This window comes from Pristiophorus japonicus, chromosome 7 (genome assembly GCF_044704955.1).
Source record: "Pristiophorus japonicus isolate sPriJap1 chromosome 7, sPriJap1.hap1, whole genome shotgun sequence".
In the NCBI taxonomy this organism is placed as follows: domain Eukaryota; kingdom Metazoa; phylum Chordata; class Chondrichthyes; family Pristiophoridae; genus Pristiophorus; species Pristiophorus japonicus.
Window position 1 is genome coordinate 195,354,956 of NC_091983.1, and position 23,040 is coordinate 195,377,995.

The 23,040-nt window shown below is 46.2% G+C and overlaps 1 protein-coding gene across 4 annotated transcripts in view; it reads right to left on the reverse strand.

Moving 5' to 3' along the window:
• The window catches only part of ak9 (adenylate kinase 9), a 702,269-nt gene that overhangs the window by 544,551 nt on the left and 134,678 nt on the right, over nucleotides 1–23,040 (reverse strand). For all 4 annotated transcript variants that reach the window (XM_070885675.1, XM_070885673.1, XM_070885672.1 and 1 more), the window contains exons 10-11: nucleotides 21,377–21,478; nucleotides 11,199–11,338 (exon numbers count right to left, since the gene is read on the reverse strand). In XM_070885675.1, the coding sequence (XP_070741776.1) occupies nucleotides 11,199–11,338; nucleotides 21,377–21,478 (242 nt within the window). The remainder of the gene's footprint in view (nucleotides 1–11,198; nucleotides 11,339–21,376; nucleotides 21,479–23,040) is intronic.

A 23,040-nucleotide genomic window follows, 5' to 3' on the forward strand; every position in this document is an offset into this window, starting at 1 on the left:
TACAAATAATACATTCTGTCATCAGTAGGATATGTCTATAATCTACTAGTGTAGTATGGTACATCATGGTGACTTCAACGAACATAATATAAGTTGGAAATTATCAAATAGAATTGAAGGCCTCGATATTAACCTCCCCATGTCGGACGGCAGATGGTCAGGGGGTGTAAAAATTTTAAAAACAGGAAATGCATCCCCAACCCACCACGTAGGTGCCCATTAGCCGTTTACAGCGGCGCGTTTCATGCCGTACGAACGTCATGACACTTCATTAACATATTTAAATCAGGTTCCCACAGTGCAATTGGGAGCCTGATTTAAATTCAACAGTTGCGGACGGATTTCCCATGGCTTGGGAAAACACGCAATGAAATGGAGGGGAAGCTGCCGAGTCCAGTAGAGAAGTGGTTTTTACACCATGCCTTGCGGATCAGGGGAAGCAGAAGTGCTCTCTCCAGTCCCTCAAGGAAGCCTTCGGCCTCCCCCCTACCAATCGCGACCTCTCTTCCCCCGCTCCCCCCCCCCCCCCCCCGACCATCTGCTGCGGTCAACAACCCTGACCCACCCCCCCAACAAGCTCCAATTTCTGTCTCCTTTCCTCCCGACTGCCGGTCTCTTCCTCTTCCCCACAAGCCCCGCTCTCTCACATCCTCTCGATTGCCGTTCTCTTCCTCCCACCACACCACATCCCAATCTGTAGTTCCCTCCCTCCTGATTGTTGGGGACCGTCCCCAAGGATCCCCGGCTGTGGCCTCCTGCCACTGGTTTTCCCGCCCAGCAGCCGACCAGCCTGTCAATTTGGCTGGCTGCTGGTCTGGAAACTGAAGAAAAATGTTATAATTTTGAAGTAGTGGAATTATGTTGGAACTAATAAGTCAGTTTGAGAGCACCAGGTTAAGACCAAAACAAAAATATACAACTTTAATAAGGCAAACTACAAAGGGATGAAAAAGAAATTGAAACAAATATTTGCTGAGAAGTACTGCTGAAAAACATTTTAACTGAGGAAAAAAGCAGAATGTGGATAGATGCTATTGGGCCTAGGAGATTCGTTTGTTTTAGTACCTTTAACTTGCTTACTACTTCTCTCACACTAACCTCATGATATTTCATGCACTACAATAATTGGATATAATATTCATGCTACAATCTTCAATGAATACCTTGTCACTGGGTCACTTTAGGTGTCCTTGTCTACAGGGCCCTTTTTGCACCTCTAATATTTCTGATAAGGTGTTTTGCTAGTCCCTGTAGTCCTAAAATTCACATCCGGACCAGGGTCAAGCAAGGCTGAGTCATTGCGCCAACCCTCTTCTCGATCTTCCTCGCTGCAATGTTCCATCTCACGCTCAACAAGCTCCCCGCTGGAGTGGAACTGTTGCGGTGTTTTTAGAACTCCACATAATGGCATACAAAGCACTCTGGGAATAAAGCTAGAATAGTGGCCGAGCAATATCTGCACAACAACAAGTAGCATAGCCAATGGAAATAAAGTAGGTCAGATTTTCAGCCATGAACTCATTGAATGGCGGTGCAGGCTCGAAGGGCCGAATGGCCTACTCCTGCACCTATTTTCTATGTTTCTATTAGTCGTAAACAGGATAATGGATTCCACTGATAAAGTAGAAATGGAGCAAGGTGTGGTCGCGGCTGAGCTAGCTAGTTTGCGCTAGCCAGGATGTAGGCTGACCGCAGAATGACCGAGATACATTTTATGGAATTCTCGAAATGTCAAGAGGATATGCATTATTGTATATGCATTATAGTATTGATGTATGTGTTTGCGGTTTAGGAGTTTAAATACCGACGCTGTAGACGATTCGGGGAGTCAGCCGGGAACGAGCTGCGGGAGCTCTGAGCTGTACTCCCTGATCAGCCATTAGGTTATTGCAATAAATTGTTTGATTCTTTACCCTTGACAGACTGTGTGCGGACCCACTTATTCTAAGGAGGGATTCGCCCACGACAGGAACTAAACTATAGAACCAGTGGGAACCTGTTCAACCTTCTCGGCTAGATCCAAGACCGTCCCATCCTCTGTCATCGAAGTACAGTACTCAGACGACGCTTGTGTCTGTGCACATTCAGAGGCTGAACTCCAAGCCATCGTCAACATCTTCACCGAGGTGTATAAAAGTATGCCTACACTAAACATCCGTAAGACAAAGGTCCTCCACCAACCTGACCCCACCACATAGCACTGCCCCTCAGTCATCAAAATCCACGGCGCGGTCTTGGACAACGTGGACCACTTTCCATACCTCAGGAGCCACTATCAGCAAGGGCAGATATCGACGACGAGGTCCAACATTGCCTCCAATGCACCAGCGCAGCCTTCGGTCGCCTGAGGAAGAGAGTGTTCGAGGATCAGGCCCTCAAACCTAGCTTATGGTCTACAGGGATGTAATGATACCCCCGTGCCCCTGTATGGCTCAGAGACGTGGACACTTCAAATCGCTGGAGAAAAACCATCAACGATGTCTCCGCAAGATCCTGCAAATCCGCTGGGAGGATAGTCGCACCAACGTTAGTGTTCTCGATCAGGTCAACATCCCCAGCATCGAAGCACTGACCACACTTGACCAGCTCCATTGAGCGGGCCACATTGTCCGCATGCCAGACACAAAATTCCCAAAGCAAGTGCTCTACTCGGAACTCCTACACAGCAAGCGAGCCCGAGGTGGGCAGAGGAAACATTTCAAGGACACCCTCAAAGCCTCCTTGATAAAATGCAATATCCCCACCGACACCTGGGAATCCATGGCCAAAGACCGCCCTATGTGGAGGAAGAGCATCTGGGAGGGTGCTGAGCACCTCGATTCTCGTCACCAAGAGCATGAGGAAAACAAGCGTAGGCAGCAGAAGGAGCGTGCGGCAAACCAGATTCCCCATCCACCCTTTCCTTTAATGACTGTCTGTCCCACCTGTGACAGAGACTATAATTCCCGAAATGCACTATACAGTCACCTGAGAACTCACTTTTGGTGTGGAAGCAAGTCTTCCTCAATTTCGAGGGACTGCCTATGATGATGTGTCCTCGTCTACAGGGCCCTTTTTGCACCTCTAATATTTCCGATAATATGTTTTGCTAGTCCCTGTAGCTCTAAAATTCACCTCTTCTTCTCTTCTTTCAGGCTTTGTATAGTCAATATTTTTTCAAATATTCACTTTGATTTTTTAAAATTCATTCACGGGAGTCGCTCGTGAAGCCAGCATTTATTGCTCATCCCTAATTGCCCGGGTGAGTCGCCTTTCTGAACCACTGCAGTCCTTGTGGTGAAGGTACTCCCACAGTGCTGTTGGGGCAGGAGTTCTTGGATTTTGACCCAGCAACAATGAAGAGACGGTGATATATGATATATTTCCAAGTCAGAATGGTGTGTAACTTGGAGGGGAACTTGCAGCTGCTGGTGTTCCCATGCGCCTGCTGCCCTTGTCCTTCTACGTGGTGGAGGTCGCGGGTTTGGGAGGTGCCGCCGAAGAAGGTGAGTTGCTGCAGTGCATCTTGTAGATGGTACACACTGCAGCCACGGTGCACCAGTGGTGGAGGAAGTGAATGTTGAAGGTGGTGGATGAGGTGCCGATCAAGCGAGTTGCTTTGTCCTGAATGGTATCGAGCTTCTTGAGCGTTGCTGGTGCTGCACTCATCCAGGCAAGTGGAGAGTATTCCATTACACTTCTGACTTGTGCCTTGTAGATGGTGGGAAAGCTTTGGGGGATCAGGAGGAGACACAGAATACCCAGCCTCTGACCTGCTCTTATTGCCACAGTATTTATGTGGCTGGACGAGTTAAGTTTCTGGTCAATGGTGACCTCCAGGATGCTGATGATGGGGGATTCGACGATGGTAATGCTGGCGATGATCAACTGGAGTTGGTTAGACTCTCGCTTGTTGGAGATGGTCATTGCCATGCACTTGTGTGGCAGGAATGTTACTTGCCACTTATCAGCCCAAGCCTGAATGTCATCCAGATCTTGCTGCATGTGGACATGGACAGCTTCATTTTCTGAGGAATTGCGATAGAACTGAACACTGAGCAATCATCAGCGAACATCCTCACTTCTGACCTTATGACGGAGGAAAGGTCATTGATGAAGCAACTGAAGATGGTTGGGCCTAGGACACTGCCCTGTAGAATTCTGCAGCGGTGTCCTGGGGCTGGGATGATTGACTTCCAACAACCACAACCATCTTCCTTTTACTCCAGCCAGTGGAGAGTTTTCCCGCTGATTCCCATTGACTTCAATTTTACTCGGATTCCTTGATGCCGCATTCGGTCAAATGCTGCCTCGATGTCAAGGGCAGTCACTCTCAACTCACCTCTGGAATTCAGCTCTTTTGTCCAGGTTTGGACCAAGGCTGCAATGAAGTCTGGAGCCGAGTGGTCCAGGCGGAACCCAAACTGAGCATCGGTGTGCAGGTGAATAAGTGCCGCTTGATAGCACCGTTGATGACACCTTCCATCACTTTGCTGATGATGATTGACAGTGGACTGATGGGGCAGTAATTGGCCGGATTGGATTTATCCTGCTTTTTGTGGACAGAACATATCAGGGCAGTTTTCCACATTGTCGGATAGATGCCAGTGTTGTAGCTGTACTGGAATAGCTTGGCTAGAGGCGCGGTTAGTTCTGGAGTACAAATCTTCAGCACGACAGCCACAATGTTGTCGGGGCCCATAGCCTATGCTGTATCCAGTGCGCTCAGCCACTTCTTGATACCATGTGGAGTAAATCGAATTGGTTGAAGACTGGCTTCTGTGATGGTGGGGACCTCAGGAGGAGGCCGCTATGGACCATCCACTCGGCACTTCTGGCTGAAGATGGTTGCAAACGCTTCAGCCTTATTTTTTTGCACTTGCGTACTGGGCTCCGCCATCATTGAGGATAGAAACATAGAAACATAGAAAATAGGTGCAGGAGTAGGCCATTCGGCCCTTCGAGCCTGCACCGCCATTCAATGAGTTCATGGCTGAACATGCAACTTCAGTAACCCATTCCTGCTTTCTCGCCATACCCCTTGATCCCCCTAGTAGTAAGGTCTAACTCCTTTTTGAATATATTTAGTGAATTGGCCTTAACAACTTTCTGTGGTAGAGAATTCCACAGGTTCACCACTCTCTGGGTGAAGAAGTTTCTCCTCATTTCGGTCCTAAATGGCTTACCCCTTATCCTTAGACTGTGACCCCTGGTTCTGAACTTCCCCAACATTGGGAACATTCTTCCTGCATCTAACCTGTCTAAACCCATCAGAATTTTAAACGTTTCTATGAGATCCCCTCTCATTCTTCTGAACTCCAGTGAATACAAGCCCAGTTGATCCAGTCTTTCTTGATATGTCAGTCCCGCCATCCCGGGTATCAGTCTGGTGAACCTTCGCTGCATTCCCTCAATAGCAAGAATGTCCTTCCTCAAGTTAGGACACCAAAACTGTACGCAATACACCAGGTGTGGCCTCACCAAGGCCCTATACAACTGTAACAACACCTCCCTGCCCCTGTACTCAAATCCCCTCGCTATGAAGGCTAACATGCCATTTGCTTTCTTAACCGCCTGCTGTACCTGCATGCCAACCTTCAATGACTGATGTACTATGACACCCAGGTCTCATTGCACCTCCCCTTTTCCTAATCTGTCACCATTCAGATAATAGTCTGTCTCTCTGGTTTTACCACCAAAGTGGATAACCTCACATTTATCCACATTATACTTCATCTGCCATACATTTGCCCACTCACCTAACCTATCCAAGTCACTCTGCAGCCTCATAGCATCCTCCTCACAGCTCACTCTGCCACCCAACTTAGTGTCATCCGCAAATTTGGAGATACAACATTTAATCCCCTCGTCTAAATCATTAATGTACAATGTAAACAGCTGGGGCCTCAGCACAGAACCTTGCGGTACCCCACTAATCACAGCCTGCCATTCTGAAAAGTACCCATTTATTCCTACTCTTTGCTTCCTGTCTGACAACCAGTTCTCAATCCACGTCAGCACACTACCCCCAATCCCATGTGCTTTAACTTTGCACATTAATCTCTTGTGTGGGACCTTGTCGAAAGCCTTCTGAAAGTGGAAATACACCACATCAATTGCTTCTCCCTTGTCCACTCTACTGGAAACATCCTCAAAAAATTCCAGAAGATTTGTCAAGCATGATTTCCCTTTCACAAATCCATGCTGACTTGGACCTATCATGTCACCTCTTTCCAAATGCGCTGCTATGATATCCTTAATAATTGATTCCATCATTTTACCCACTACCGATGTCAGGCTGACCGGTCAATAATTCCCTGTTTTCTCTCTCCCTCCTTTTTTGAAAAGTGGGTTACATTGGCTACCCTCCACTCCATAGGAACTGATCCAGAGTCAATGGAATGTTGGAAAATCACTGTTAATGCATCACCTATTTCCAAGGCCACCTCCTTAAGTACTCTGGGATGCAGACCATCAGCCACTGGGGATTTATCTGCCTTCAATCCCATCAATTTCCCCAACACAATTTCCCGACTAATAAGGATTTCCCTCAGTTCCTCCTTCTTACTAGACCCTCTGACCCCTTTTATATCCGGAAGGTTGTTTGTGACCTCCTTATTGAATACCGAACCTAAGTACTTGTTCAATTGGTCTGCCATTTCTTTGTTCCCTGTTATGACTTCCCCTGATTCTGACTGCAGGGGATCTACGTTTGTCTTTACTAACCTTTTTCTCTTTACATATCAATAGAAGCTTTTGCCGTCCGTTTTAATATCCCCTGCAAGCTTCCTCTCGTACTCTATTTTCCCTGCCCTAATAAAACCCTTTGTCCTCCTCTGCTGAGTTCTAAATTTCTCCCAGTCCCCGGGTTCTCTGCTATTTCTGGCCAATTTGTATGCCACTTCCTTGGCTTTAATACTATCCCTGATTTCCCTTGATAGCCAAGGTTGAGCCACTTTCCCTTTTTTATTTTTACGCCAGACAGGGATGTACAATTGTTGTAGTTCATCCATACGGTCTCTAAATGTCTGCCATTGCCCATCCACTGTTAACCCCTTAAGTATCATTCGCCAATCTATCCTAGCCAATTCACGTCTCATACCTTCAAAGTTACCTTTCTTTAAGTTCTGGACCATGGTCTCTGAATTAACTGTTTCATTCTCCATCCTAATGTAGAATTCCACCATATTATGGTCACTCTTCCCCAAGGGGCCTCACACAACGAGATTGCTAATTAATCCTCTCTCATTACACAACACCCAGTCTAAGATGGCCTCCCCCCTCGTTGGTTCCTCGACACGTTGGTCTAGAAAACCATTCCTTATGCACTCCAGGAAATCCTCCTCCACCGTATTGCTTCCAGTTTGGTTAGCCCAATCTATATGCATATTAAAGTCACCCATGATAACTGCTGCACCTTTATTGCATGCACCCCTAATTTCCTGTTTGATTGGGTATATTCATGGACCCTCCCCCTCCCATTAGTTGTTTAATTGTCCACCAACATTCACGACTGGATGTGGCAGGACTACAGAGCTTTGATCTGATCCGTTGATTGTGGGATTGCTTAGCTCTGTTTATAACATGTTACTTCCACTGCTTAGCATGCATGTAATCCTGTGTAGCAGCTTCCCCAGGTTGATACTTCTTTTTTAGGTGCGCCTGGTGCTGCTCCTGTCATTCTCTTCTACACTCCTCATTGAGTTGGTCCCCTGGCTTGATGGTAATGTTAGAGTAACGGATATGCCGGGCCATGAGGTGACAGATTGTGGTGGAATACAATTCTGCTGCTGCTGATAGCCCACAGCGCCTCATGGATGCCCAGTTTTGAGCTGCTAGATCTATTCTGAATCTATCCCATTTAGCATGATGGTAGTGCCACACAATACAATGTAAGGTGTATTCAGTATGAAGACAGGACGTCATCTCCACAATGACTGTGCGGTGATCACTCCTACCAATGCTGTCATGGACAGATTCTTCTTCGACAAGTAGATTGGTGAGGATGAAGTCAAGTAAGTTTTTTCCCTCGTGTTGGTTCTCTCACCACCTGCTGCAGGCCCAGTCTGGCAGCTATGTCCTTCAGGACTCGACCAGCTTGGTCAGTAGTGGTGCTACCAAGTCACTCTTGGTGATGGACACTGAAGTCCCCCACCCAGAGTACACTATTTGCCCTTGCTACCCTCAGTGCTTCTTGCAAGTGGTGGTGTTCAACATGGAGGATTACTGAGGGAGGGTGCTAGGTGGTAATCAGCAGGTTTCCTTGACCATGCTTGACCTGAAGCCATGAGATTTCATGGGGTCCGTAGTCAATGTTGAGGAATCCCTGTGCAACTCCCACCCGACTGTATACCACTGTGCCGCCACCTCAGGTGGGTCTGTCCTTCTGGTGGGACAGGAAATTCCCAGGGATGGTGATGGAGAACATAAGAACATAATAGGAGCAGGAGTAGGCCATACAGCCCCTCGAGCCTGACCCGCCATTTAATGCGATCATGGCTGATCCAATAGTGGACTCAGGTTCACTTCCCTGCCCGCTCCCCATAAACCCTTAATCCCGTATCAGTTAAGAAACTGTCTATCTCTGTCTTAAATTTATTCAATGTTCCGACTTCCACAGCTCTGAGGCTGTGAATTTCACAGATTTGTAACCCTCTGAGAGAAGAAATTTTTCCTCATCTCAGTTTTAAATGGGCGGCCCTTTATTCTAAGATTATGCCCCTAGTTTTAGTCTCCCCTATCAGTGGAAACATCCTCTCTGCATCCACCTTGTCAAGTCCCCCTTATAATCTTATACGTTTCAATAAGATCACCTCTCATTCTTCTGAATTCCAATGAGTAGAGGCCGGACCTCCTCAACCTTTCCTCATAAGTCAACCCCCTCATCTCTGGAATCAACCAAGTGAACCTTCTCTGAACTGCTTCCAAAGCAGTATATCCTTTCGTAAATATGGAAACCAAAACTGCACACAGTATTTCAGGTGTGGCCTCACCAATATCCTGTATAACTGTAGCAAGACTTCCCTGCTTTTATACTCGCATCCTCTTTGCAATAAAGGCCAGATTCCATTGGCCTTCCTGATCATTTGCTGTACCTGCATACTAACCTTTTGTGTTTCATGCACAAGTACCCCCAGGTCCCACTATACTGCAGCACTTTGCAATCTTTCTCCATTTAAATAATAACTTGCTCTTTAATTTTTTCTGCCAAAGTGCATAACCTCACATTTTCCAACATTATACTCCATCTGCCAAATTTTTGCCCACTCACTTAGCCTGTTTATGTTCTTTTACAGATTTTTTGTGTCCTCCTCACAAATTGCTTTTCCTCCCATCTTTGTATCGTCAGCAAACTTGGCTACGTTACACTCCGTCCTTTCTTCCAAGTCGTTAATATAGATTGTAAATAGTTGGGGTACCAGCACTAGTTACTGATTGCCAACCCGAGAATGAACCAGTTATCCGGGCTCTCTGTTTTCTGTTAGTTAGCCAATCCTCTATCCATACTAATATATTACCCCAACCCCGTGAAGTCTGGGACATTGTCTGAAAGGTATGATTCTGTGAGCATGACTATGTCAGGCTGTTGCTTGACTAGTCTGTGGGACCGCTCTTCCAATTTTGGCACAAGTCACCAGATGTTAGTGAGGGGGACTTTGCAGGGTCGACTGGGCTAGGTGTGCTGTTGTCGTGTCTGCAACCAGTGCCGAGACCGATGCCGAGTGGTCATTTCTTGTAATGGTTTGTTACAATTGAGTGGTTTGCTAGACCATTTAAGAGGGCAGTTTAATTGTTCTAGTTATTTACAGTGGAGACTTTTCTTTTACATTATATTATTTTTAAACCAAACATTTGTTTTTCCTCGGTATAGTTATGCTTATCCTGCATTGAAGGAGACCAGGGAGGAGATCTGTAGACTCTGGTGATCACTGAACACTGGTGGAATAGGAAAGGTTTGGAGAGCAAGCAACTGTAATACCTATATTTAATAATTCAATCCAGGCAACTACAGTCCTATTGGCCCAACATCTATGCAAAGCAAAGTACCTGTAATAGAAATCATTCTTGGGGCAAGATGGAGAAATATCTGTATAGCAATAATCTAAAGTCATCATGGTTTGAAAAGGGGTAAAATCATGTCTGATAAATCTCCTTGACTTCTATAAGGATGCCACTCAAAGTAGAGTGAAATTTCATATATAAATTATTTGGATATTCAGAAGATTTTGACAAATTGCTGCTTGAAAGACCTCCGTTCCCGTGGAAATCAATGGTACAGGACTGAAAGCAAAGATAGGATAGAAAATAGAAGGATAGAAAATGGAGCTTATAAGGGAAACATGTATAAATGGGCTGAAGGAGGCATTGAGTGCAGTCCTGGAGTGGTTGAACTCTATTCTTTATCTTTTACGTAAATGATCACGATCGTGAAAATAAATGCAAGATTGTAAAATATACATTCCAGTAGAAACTGAGAATGTGGCTATGAATTTGCAGATAGATTTGAATTATTTATTCAGATAGGCAGATAGAAGACAAATCAAATACTAAGGATCACACACTGGATGAAATAATACAAATAAATAGAATAAAACGAGCACAAAGAGATTTGAAAAGGGGACCGAGAGTACAAGTGAGTTAGTTATTATCAATATAACTTTGGAAAATGTAGCAATGCATTTACAAAATATGAATAAAATGATGAGATGCAGACTGACCAGTCTGAGTTGATGCAGTGGCTGTACACTAAACTGGTCAGACTACACTTGAGAGTAAAATTATCACAGGCAAATTAAATATGGAACATTTGAAAAGGTTCAGCCACAAGACTGAAATAAATACTTTATAGAGCGCCTTATCACATCGCTGAGAAACATCTCAAAGACCACAAATTCCTTTTGACGTGCAGTCACTGTTGTTATGGAGGTAAAGAAGGCACTTACCAGGATCTCATAAACAGCATTGAGATGAATGACCAGTTAATCTATTTTTGGTAGTGCAGGTTTAGTGAGAAATGTTAGCCAGGATACTGCGAAAACTCTCTGCTCTTCTTCAAAAAGTATTACAGAACCTTTAATGTCTATCTAAACAGGCACATTGGTACTCAGCTTAATGTCTCATCCAAAGAATATCATCTCCAACAAAAGACATGCTGAAGTTTTAAAATTATGAAACTCTCATTGTATATGCAGAAACAGAATTTTTTGTAAAAAATGTACCTAGCAGCAAACTGCACTTTGCCCATAACGAGATTGCCCTCAAATAAAGACACAGGGCATGCTCGGCCCCACTTGCTTCTACGCCAGCGGTATCTAGGTGCCGTACGTTTTAATGCTGCAACGGATCGGAACAGATCATCCTGTTCAGGGACATTAAGAGGAGGAAAAATACTGTTAAGTCATTTTGGTGCAGTATTCTCCTGTGCAGGAAAAATAGATTTAGTTCTGGTTTTAGCACAAAAAATACTGTTACTCATCAAAAGAGTCCGGGGAGGGAGATTGGAATCCAGGGGGATTGGAGACTGGGGGTTTAAGGATGGGGTGGTGGGGGGGTTTGGGGGGGGCGGGAGCACAGCAGTGGATAGCGTCTTTAAATGTGAAATCGGAAGGAGCACTCCTGCTCCTCTTGGCTTCACATTCAGATAAGTAGTTTTCAGGAACTTGTAGGCAGCTGGCAGTCCAAAGATCTACCAAAGATGTAGCCCTGTGTTGTAACTTCACCAGGTTGGTACCTCATTTTTAGATATGCCTGGTGCTGCTCCTGTCATGCTCTTCTGCACTCCTCATTGAACCAAGGTTGGTCCCCTGGCTTGATGGTAATGGTAGAGTGAGGGATATGCCGAGCCTTGAGGTTACAGATTGTGGTGGAATACAATTTTGAGCTGCTAGATCTATTCTGAATCTATCCCATTTAGCATGGTGGTAGTGCCACACAACACGATGTAGGGTGCCTTCAGTATGAAGGTGGGACTTCGTTTGCACAAAGAATGAATAGGAGAGAGGGACCATTTGATGGCAGGCACAATTTGTAGATTGATTCTTAGAAACCAAAAGAGAGGCCACAACATCTGAAGGTATACTTGTTATGCTCATAATAAATGGTCAGACCGAGTACTATGTGTAATGAGCAAGTATGACCTTAGCTCCTTTATTGTAGTTCCAGAGTGCAGGTACCTCGTGGGTGGCCTGCTTATATACTGTACTCCCAAGGGATGCTGGGATCCCTTGGGACTCCAACATGTAGGCCCTCTGGTGGACAGGTGTGATGCAGGTTACAAGGTCACAAGGTGTAAAATACATAACATCACTCCCAGTGAAGTCAACAACACACTTATTTACAAGGTGAGACAATCTGGGGCTTTGCGCTCCCTTGTCGATCGTCTCGGTACAAATGTTGGTGTGGTTGGGTTGGTCAGTTCTTCATTGGGCTGTTGGGTGGCCGGCCTTGCCAGGTTGCTGGGGATGATCAGTTCTGTTTCGTGCTCAACTGTGATGTCAGTTGCCACTTGTGTGTGTGTTGGAAGGTCAAAGTTGATGGTGTCCTCTTCAGGTTGTACATAGCTGTTGGTGAACCGCAGTTTAATTTGGTCCAAGTGTTTTCTGTGCATTTGTCCATTGGTCAGTTTGACCTGAAACGCCCTACTCCTCTCTTTGGCTGTGTCCTTACCAAAGAACCATTTGGGACCATGTCCATAATTGAGTACAAACACAGGATCATTGATCTCAATATCGCGTGACAAGTTTGCGTGGTCATGGTACACACTCTGTTGATGCCGCTTGTCCTCCACGTGATCATGTAGATCAGGGTGGACCAGAGAGAGCCTTGTTTTAAGCACCCTTTTTCATGAGCAGCTCGGCTGGGGAATCCCTGTGAGTGAGTGGGGTCTGGTGCTGTAGCTGAGCAGTACTCGGGACAACCGGGTCTGCAGGGAGCCTTCCAACACGCGTTTCAAGCTTTGCTTGATGATCTGAACTGCCCGTTCTGCCTGGTCGTTGGATGCAGGCTTGAATGGCGTAGATGTGACATGTTTGATCCCGTTGCAGGTCATGAACTCTTTGAATTCGGCACTTATGAAGCACGGCCCATTGTCGCTGACAAGGACATCGGGCAGGCCGTGCGTGGCAAACATAGCTCTTAGACTTTCAATGGTGGCCATGGACGTGCTTCCAGACATTATTGCACATTCAATCCACTTTGAGTAAGCATCCATGACAACCAAAAACATTTTGCCTAGGAATGGGCCTGCATAGTCTACATGGATCCTCGACCACGGTTTGGATGGCCAGGACCATAAACTTAGCGGTGCCTCTCTGAGTGCATTGCTCAACTGAGAGCAAGCTCAGTGGGATATGGCTATGACTTTCATCATCATAATGCCTGGGTGGGTGCTGTGCAGTTCCCTAATAAATGTGTCTCTGCCTTTCTTGGGCAAGACCACACGATTGCCCCACAAGAGACAGCCGCCTGCAGGGACAGCTCATCTTTGTGTCTGTGGAATGGCTTAATCGCTTCCTGCATCTCCACTGGGACACTGGACCAGCTCCCATGGAGGACACAGTTTCTTTTATCAGGGACAGTAAAGGATCCTGGCTGGTCCAGGTCCTGATCTGGTGGGCCGTAACATGGGATTTCTCGTTCTCAAATGCCTCCATGACCATTAGCAACTCCGCTGGCTGTGCCATTTCCACCCCGATGGTGGGCAATGGTAGCCGACTGAGAGCATCTGCGTAGTTCTCGGTGCCTGGTCTGTGGCGGATTACATAGTTGTATGCCAACAGCGTGAGCGCCCATCTTTGGATGCGGGCAGAGGCATTGGTATTGATCCTTTGCTCTCCGAGAATAGCAATATGAGCGGCTTGTGGTCAGTTTCAAGCTCGAACTTGAGGCCAAACGAGTACTGGTGCATTTATTTTACCCCGTAAACGCACGCCAGAGTCTCTTTTTCAACCATGCTTTTCGGCCTCGGACAAGCTCCTGGATGCACATGCAACTGGTAGCAAAATTCCCAATTCATTAGCCTGTTGTAACACACACCTGACCCCGTTAGATGACGCATCGTAAGCTAACATTAGTCGTTTACATGGGTTATACAGAAAAAGCAATTTATTAGTAAACAGTAAATTTCTGGCTTTCTTAAAGGCAGCCTCTTGTGAATTCCCTCATACCCAGTCCTCTCCCTTGCACAGTAGCGCATGCAGGGATTCTAGCAGAGTGCTTAATCCAGGTAGGAAATTACTGAAGTACTTAAGGAGTCCCAGAAACGACCGCCGCTCCGTCAGGGTTCATGGTCGCGGCGCGTTCTTGATGGCCTCCGCCTTGGCGTCGGTGGGTCCGATGCCGTCAGCTGCGATTCTCCTTCCTAAGAATTCAACGTCCTATGCCAGGAAAACACACTTCGAGTGTTTCAACCTGACCCTCACGCGATTCAACCGACCAAGAACCTCCTCCAGATTCTTCAAGTGCTCCATGGTGTCCCGACCTATAACCAATATGTCGTCCTGGAAGACCACTGTACAAAGAACCGACTTTAACAGGTTTTCCATGTTCCGCTGGAAGATCGCTGCAGCCGACCGAATCCCGAACGGGCACTGGTTGTAAATGAACAGACCTTTGTGTGTGGTGATGCAGGTGAGGCCTTTCGAAGACTACTCCAGCTCCTGCGTAATGTAGGCCGAGGTCAGGTCCAGTTTGGTGAACGTCTTCCCTCCAGCCAGGGTCGCAAATAGGTCGTTTGCCTTGGGTAGTGGGTACTGGTCCTGAAGCGAAAAACGGTTAATTGTTACTTTATAGTCCCCGCAAATTCGAAATGTACCGTCCTCCTTGAGTACTGGAACAATCGGACTGGCCCAGTCATTGAACTCCACTGCCAGATGCCTTCATGTTGCAGCCTGTCCAGCTCGATTTCCACTTTTTCTCGCATCATGTACGGTACCGCCCGAGCCTTGTGGTGGATGGGTCGCGTACCGGGAACCAAATGGATCTGCACTTTCACCCCGAGGAACTTCCAATGCCTGGCTTAAATAACGAAGGGAATTTGCTTCGAACTTGGGTGCATGCTGTGTCGTCAACTGACGAGAACACTCGGATGTCGTCCCAGTTCCAGCGGATTTTCCCCAGCCAGCTTCTGCCAAACAACGTGGGGCCATCACCTGGCACAATCCACGGAGTGAGTTTGTGTACTGCTCCATCATAGGAGACTTTGACTTCTGCACTGCCAATTACAGGGATTAGTTCCTTTGTACAAGTCCTTAGTTTGTTGTGAATGCGGCTGAGCTTGGGCCTATGTACCTTCTTCCCCACAGCCTGTCGAAGGCCGTTGTACTCATTATGGACTGACTCGCCCCTGTGTCCAGCTCCATAGACACTGGAATACCATTCAGTTCAACTTTCAACATTATTGGTGGGCATTTTGTCGTGAACGTGTGTACCCCGTACACCTCTGCCTCCTCCGTACGAGTTTCCAATTCTGTCTGATCCACTGTGAACCGACCTCCCTCTGCAACGTGGTGGTTTACAGGGTTTGCAGCTCGCCTGCACATTCGTTGGAGGTGTCCCATTGTTCTGCGGCCATTGCACGCATAGTGCTTAAACATAGAAACATAGAAAATAGGTGCAGGAGTAGGCCATTCGGCCCTTCGAGTCTGCACCACCATTCAATACCATCATGGCTGATCATTCACCTCAGTACCCTTTTCCTGCTTTCTCTCCATACCCCTTGATCCCTTTAGCTGTAAGGGCCATATCTAACTCCCTCTTGAATATATCCAATGAACTGGCATCAACAACTCTCTATGGTAGGGAATTCCACAGGTTATCAACTCTCTGAGTGAAGAAGTTTCTCCTCATCTCAGTCCTAAATGGCATACCCCTTATCCTGGTTCTGGACTTCCCCAACGTCGGGAACATTCTTCCTACATCTAACCTGTCCAGTCCCGTCAGAATTTTATATGTTTCTATGAGATCCCCTCTCATCCTTCTAAACTCCAGTGAAGACAGGCCCAGTCGATCCAGTCTCTCCTCATATGTCAGTTCTGCTATCCTGGGAATCAGTCTGGTGAACCTTCGCTGCACTCCTTCAATAGCAAGAACATCCTTCCTCAGATTAGGAGACCAAAACTGACCACAATATTTCAGGTGAGGCCTCACCAAGGCCCTGTACAACTGCAGTAAGATCTCCTTGCTCCTATACTCAAATCCCCTAGCTATGAAGGCCAACATACCATTTGCCTTCTTCACCGCCTGTGTACCTGCATGCCAACCTTCAATGACTGATGTACCATGACACCCAGGTCTCGTTCCACCTCCCCTTTTCCTAATCTGTCACCATTCAGATAATATTCAGCCTTCGTATTTTTGCCCCAAAAGTGGATAATCTCACATTTATCCACATTATACTGCATCTGCCATGCATTTGCCCACTCACCCAACCTGTCCAATTCGCCCTGCAGCCTCTCAGCATCCTCCTCATGGCTCACTCCACCACACAGTTTAGTGTTATCTGCAAACTTGGAGATAATACACTCAATTCCTTCATCTAAATCATTAATGTATATTGTAAATCGCTGGGGTCCCAGCACTGAGCCCTGCGGCACCCCACTAGTCACTGCCTGCCATTCTGAAAAGGACCCGTTTATCCCGCCTCTCTGTTTCCTGTCTGCCAACCAGTTCTCTATCCACTTCAGTACATTACCCCCAATACCATGTGCTTTAACTTTGCCCACCAATCTCTTGTGTGGGACCTTGTCAAAAGCCTTTTGAAAGTCCAAATACACCACATCCACTGGTTCTCCCTTGTCCACTCTACTAGTTACATCCTCAAAAAACTCCAGAAGATTTGTCAAGCTTGATTACCCTTTCATAAATCCATGCTGACTTGGACCGATCCTGTCACTGCTTTCCAAATGCGCTGCTATTTCATCCTTAATAATTGATTCCAACTTTTTCCCCAATACTGATGTCAGGCTAACCGGTCTATAATTACTCGTTTTTTCTCTCCCTCCTTTTTTAAAAAGTGGTGTTACATTAGCTACCCTCCATTCGATAAGAACTGATCTAGAGTCAATAGACTGTTGGAAAATGATCACCAATGCATCCACTATTTCTAGGGCCACTTCCTTAAGTACTCTGGGATGCAGACTATCAGGCCCCGGGGATTTATTGGCCTTCAATCCCATCAATTTCCCCAACACAATTTCCCGCCTAATAAAGATTTCCTTCAGTTCCTCCTTTTCACTAGACCCTCGGTCCCTTAGTATTTCCAGAAGGTTATTTGTCGTGAAGACAGAACCAAAGTATTTGTTCAATTGCTCTGCCATTTCTTTGTTCCCCATTATAAATTCACCTGAATCTGACTGCAAGGGACCTACATTTGCCTTGGCTAATCTTTTTCTTTTCACATATCTATAGAAGCTTTTGCAGTCTGTTTTTATGTTCACTGCAAGCTTCCTCTCATACTCTATTTTCCCCCTCCTAATTAAACCCTTTGTCCTCCTCTGCTGAATTCGAAATTTCTCCCAGTCCTCAGGCTTCTACATTTTCTGGCCAATTTATATGCCTCTTCCAGAGAGACAGACTATTATCTGAATGGTGACAGATTAGGAAAAGGGGAGGTGCAAAGAGACCTGGGTGTCATGGTACATCAGTCATTGAAGGTTGGCATGCTGGTTCAGCAGGCGGTTAAGAAAGCAAATGGCATGTTGGCCTTCATAGCGAGGGGATTTGAGTACAGGGGCAGGGAGGTGTTGCTACAATTGTACAGGGCCTTGGTGAGGCCACACCTGGAGTATTGTGTACAGTTTTGGTTTCCTAACCTGAGGAAGGACATTCTTGCTATTGAGGGAGTGCAGCGAAGGTTCACCAGACTGATTCCCGGGATGGCGGGACTGACCTATCAAGAAAGACTGGATCAACTGGGCTTGTATTCAGTGGAGTTCAGAAGAATGAGAGGGGACCTCATAGAAACGTTTAAAATTCTGACGGGGTTAGACAGGTTAGATGCAGGAAGAATGTTCCCAATGTTGGGGAAGTCCAGAACCAGGGGACACAGTCTAAGGATAAGGGGGAAGCCATTTAGGACCGAGATGAGGAGGAATTTCTTCACCCAGAGAGTGGTGAACCTGTGGAATTTTCTACCACAGAAAGTTGTTGAGGCCAATTCACTAAATATATTCAAAAAGGAGTTAGATGAAGTCCTTACTACTGGGGGAATCAAGGGGTATGGTGAGAAAGCAGGAATGGGGTACTGAAGTTGCATGTTCAGCCATGAACTCATTGAATGGCGGTGCAGGCTAGAAGGGCCGAATGGCCTACTCCTGCATCTATTTTCTATGTTTCTATGTTTCTATTTAACACTATCCTTAACTTCCCTTGTTAGCTACGGTTGAGCCACCTTTCCCATTTTATTTCTACTCGAGACAGGGCTGTACAGTTGTTGAAGTTCATCCATGTGATCTTTAAATGTCTGCCATTGCCTATCCACCGTCAACCCTTTAAGTAATATTTGCCAGTCTATTCTAGCCAATTGACGTCTCGTACCACCGAAGTTACCTTTCCTTAAGTTCAGGATTCTAATCTCTGAATTAACTGTGTCGCTCTCCACCTTAATAAAGAATTCTACCATATTCTGGTCACGCTTCCCCAAGGGGCCTCGCACAACACGATTGCTAATTAGTCCTTTCTCATTACACATCACCCAGTCTAGGTCGGCCAGCCTTCTAGTTGGTTCCTCGACATATTGGTCGAGAAAACCATCACTAGTACACTCCAGGAAATCTTCCTCCACCGTATTGCTACCAGTTTGGTTAGCCCAATCTATATGTAGATTAATGTCGCCCATGATAACTGCTGTGCCTTTATTGCACGCATCCCTAATTTCTTGTTTGATGCTGTCCCCAGCCTCACTACTACTATTTGGTGGTCTGTACACAACTCCTACTAGTGTTTTCTGCCCTTTGGTATTCCGCAGCTCCACCCATACCGATTCCACATCATCCAAGCTAATGTCCTTCCTTACAATTGCGTTAATTTCCTCTTTAACCAGCAACGGTACCCAACCTCCTTTTCCTTTCTGTCTATCCTTCCTGAATATTGAATACCCCTGGATGTTGAGTTCCTAGCCTTTTTCACCCTGAGCCATGTCTTCGTGATGCAAATTATATCATATTCATTAAGTGCTGCCTGTGCAGTTAATTCGTCCACCTTATTACAAATACGCCTCGCATTGAGGCACAAAGCTTTCAGGCTTGTCTTTTTAACACATTTTGCCCCTTTAGAATTAAAGCTGTGTTGATGGGTCCGATGATCACCCCGCAGCGCCAACAGGGTGCTAACTGCCTCGCATTAACAGATGATGGCGGACTCTAGGTCAATTGAGGTCGGGCCACAGTAGCCAGTGTGTACATTCTGCCATGTACATTTCTGCTCAAAGCCGACGTTACTTTATGCACAGTACTGGCCGAAACTTCTTTGTTCTTCGAAATCTGCTGGTGTTGTCGCTGGTGGACCTAAATGCCTGGGCTATCATTATGGCTTTACTCAGATTCGCAGTTTCTACAGTCAACAGTTTGCGAAGGACTGTCTCATGTCCGATGCCCAGTACAAAAAATTCTCTGAACATTTGTTCTTGGAATCCCTCAAACTCACAATGTCCTGCAAGGCACCTTAGTTCGGCAATGTAGCTTGTCACTTTCTGGCCCTCCAATCGGTGACACGTGTAGAACCGATTATCTCACCATCAAAACACTTTTCCTAGGATTAAGTGCTCCCGGACCAGTGTACAGTTCTTTGTAGGATTTCTCTGTTGGTTTAGCCGGGGCCAGGAGATTCTTCATGAGACCATAGGTTATTGCCCCACAGACAGTTAGAAGGATCGCCCTTCATTTGGTCGTGCTCTTGTCTCCTTCCAGCTCGTTGGTTATGAAGTATTGGTCGAGTCTCTTCATGAAGGCCTCCCAATCGTCCCCCTCTGAGAACTTCTCCAGGATGCTGAATGTTCTTTGCATTTTCGCGTGGTTCGTTACCTCCTCGCCAATTGTTATGCTCATAATAAAGGATCAGACCGAGTACACACATATAATGAGAAAGTGTGACCTTAGCTCCTTTATTGTAGTTCCAGAGTGCAAGTACCTCATGGGTGACCTGCTTATATACTGTGCTCCCAAGGGAAGCTGGGATCCCTTGGGACTCCAACAGGTAGGCCCTCTGGCGGGGATGCAGATTACAAGGTTACAAGGGGTTAAATACATAACAATACTGTCTTTGACCCAAGATATGTTTCTGTGCAAGAAACAAGGGGGCAGAAATTCACCCCTGCCGGAAACGGGTCGCAATTGCCATTTTTCCTGTGTTTTCACCGCCGCGGTGGATGCAGTGGCCTCTTGCGTGAAATTTGTCTTTTTTTTGAGCGGGGCGGAAGTCGGTTGGTGGGAGCGGAGTGTCCGTCATAAGAGGGACGGAAGTGGGGGCGGGCAGAGTGTCCGCTGCTGTCAGGATCAGCATCACACTGGCACATCACCACGTCTCTACCCAAGAGGGGGTGCCAGGCTGCCTGTTGGCAGCCCAGCCGAACCCGGGTGCATAATTGTCGGGCTCACCTGGCCATTGGCTGACAAAAAACATAAGCTGGCGGCCGCTGCCATTTAATAGCGGGCGCACTGCCATTTGGCACACACTGCAAACACAGTGCACTGACAGAAAAAACTGTTGGGGGCCCCAGCGCGGTGGCCGAAAGATTTTTTTTAGCTGAATTTTGCTTGCGGGGCGTGAGATCGGCTTTGCCCGCTTTGACGATGCACTTAGGAGGATTCGACTGCAGCGAGGCACAAGTGGGGACCATGGGAAAAACCACCAAGGAGAATTTCGCAAGCGGTGGCCATTCAACAAAAGAAATCGGCGGCCATTCAACACCCTGGTCGTCGCTTTCCAGCGGTAACAGGCATCATCGGGAGGCTGAATTTTGGCCCCAAGGCAGAAGATCATGGTGTACTCAGTGTTCAAATCCAGTCTTTGCTGACCCGAAGATAAAAATGCAAAAAGAATCCAGCAACAAAAGTTTGTGGGTCAACTGGGATAAAAAATGACACCAACTGAACACACATGCAGTGAACGAGAGTGATCTTGGTGGGGAAAAAATAAACTTCCATCTTGTGAGTATGGTATTCTTTATACATAGCACGAGTGCATGAAGTTCTTTGAACCAGTGTATCTGTTAAAGTGTGGTCACCCATTTGCAGTAGTTTCTCCCATGGCGAGAGTACCTGTATCAATTTATCCCAGTGATATGTGGACGATGCCTGGTGAAGAGGAATGGGGAATTCAAAATAAATTGAAAAAACACATAAAGAAGCTAGTTGAGGTCTCAGATAAAACATTACTGTCTTTTCCTGACTGGTTTACTCACATCGTCAATTTCTTCTGGTATTTCTTCTTCCTCATCTTCATGTAGAGGTTGTGCTACAGCTGCAGTCTGTAGGCCCATGAATTCCAATTTAGACATCACTGCCTAAAGAGCAAAGGATAAGAAAGCACCTAAACAAAATGTACATTTAAAAAACTGTCCTGAACATACAAAAATTGCAATAACAAACACCTATATCTATACTCAAAATATCTACATTTAGAATAGTAATTTATAGCTTGCATTCTGCTTTAAATAAAGATGAGCAAAAAGTATTGGTTCTCTCTGAGAATAAACACAACTTTTCATTGTGACTTCTTCAAATCCTCAAAAATTAGTAATACTGTTACAATGTACTACACTGAAAACAGAAGACATCAAAAGGTGGGGCTAGAACCTCTACTTTTGTGTTTATTGCCCCAAAATAGGCGTTATTTCCGGCGTGGGTGTTAAAAAAGGGTCAGATCGCCAGCTTCTTGCCCATTCTCAAAGCCCGAGTCTCCATTTTTTAAAATTGCCGTTACTGTGAGCGATATGAAATGGGCGGTCGCGTTAAATTTTTTTGAACTTCTGCCGTAAAATGTGGCTGTTTTTAGCAAAGGCATGGCAATGCTCGATTCCTGCGATTCAGGACGTCAAGGGTCATCATGACATGCGCAGAAGAGGAGACAGAGAGAGAGGGAGCTCAGAGGGACTGAAGGCATGTCTGGGTGTGGTGTGGCTGCTTTGGGAGGAAGGAGGGAGACTTCAGCTTCACAGCAAGTAGGCAAACAAAAATTAGCTGTTACCAGCCACATATTTGCCCGAATTTGGCCTATAATGAGAGAGGAGGAGGCATCACAGCACGCTGTGGCAACTGAAGCTGGAGAGAGCAGTGAGGTGGGAGAGGAGAACATTGGAGGGCACAAAAGAGCCAGAAGGTTCTCGGACAAGGCAAATGCCTCCCTCCTGCAGGAGGTCGAGTTACGCTGGAGTGATTTGACACAGAGAGGGCGTGGGAAGCCCACCCCAAAGGCACACCAGACGATATGGACCGACGACCAATGAGGTTCGGAGGGCAACCAATGCTGCAAATGATGGAATGACCTTGTGGACTCCACAAAAGCAAGTATTACATTGATTTACATGTATTTATGTATTTATATAATTTGATTTATAACAGTCGTGAGTATCATCAAATGTGAGGTCTTTCACTTTTACCGGGAATGTTTTACTCAAAGTCTGCGGTCACGGTGCACGTCTTTAGGTAAAGAATGATAACTTTCATAATAATCATGATTACATCTATCGGGTATGTGTTGTATCAGTCTCTGTGACAGTACCTAGCAATGATATCACGCAATGATCTCAAACCATGTCGTCCTATCACCTTTTACAGAAGAAGCTATCGATGATGAGGTCCGTGCAGAGGCGAAGGGGTGGGGGGGCACCAGTCCCCAGCGACATCACTGAGATGGAGGAGCGGGTGCTCGCACCCGTGGGGAAGCAACCCCAGACAGCCACAGATGCATCTGCAGACCCTGAAGTGATGCCACATGAGTAAAGCTTACACCATTGCGTGATGTAAAGTCAATAGATGCCACACCCATTCATATCCGAACAACCAAATATGATAGATGATTTCTAAAATTGTCCTAGAAATAATGATGGCCGAATGAAAATCATTG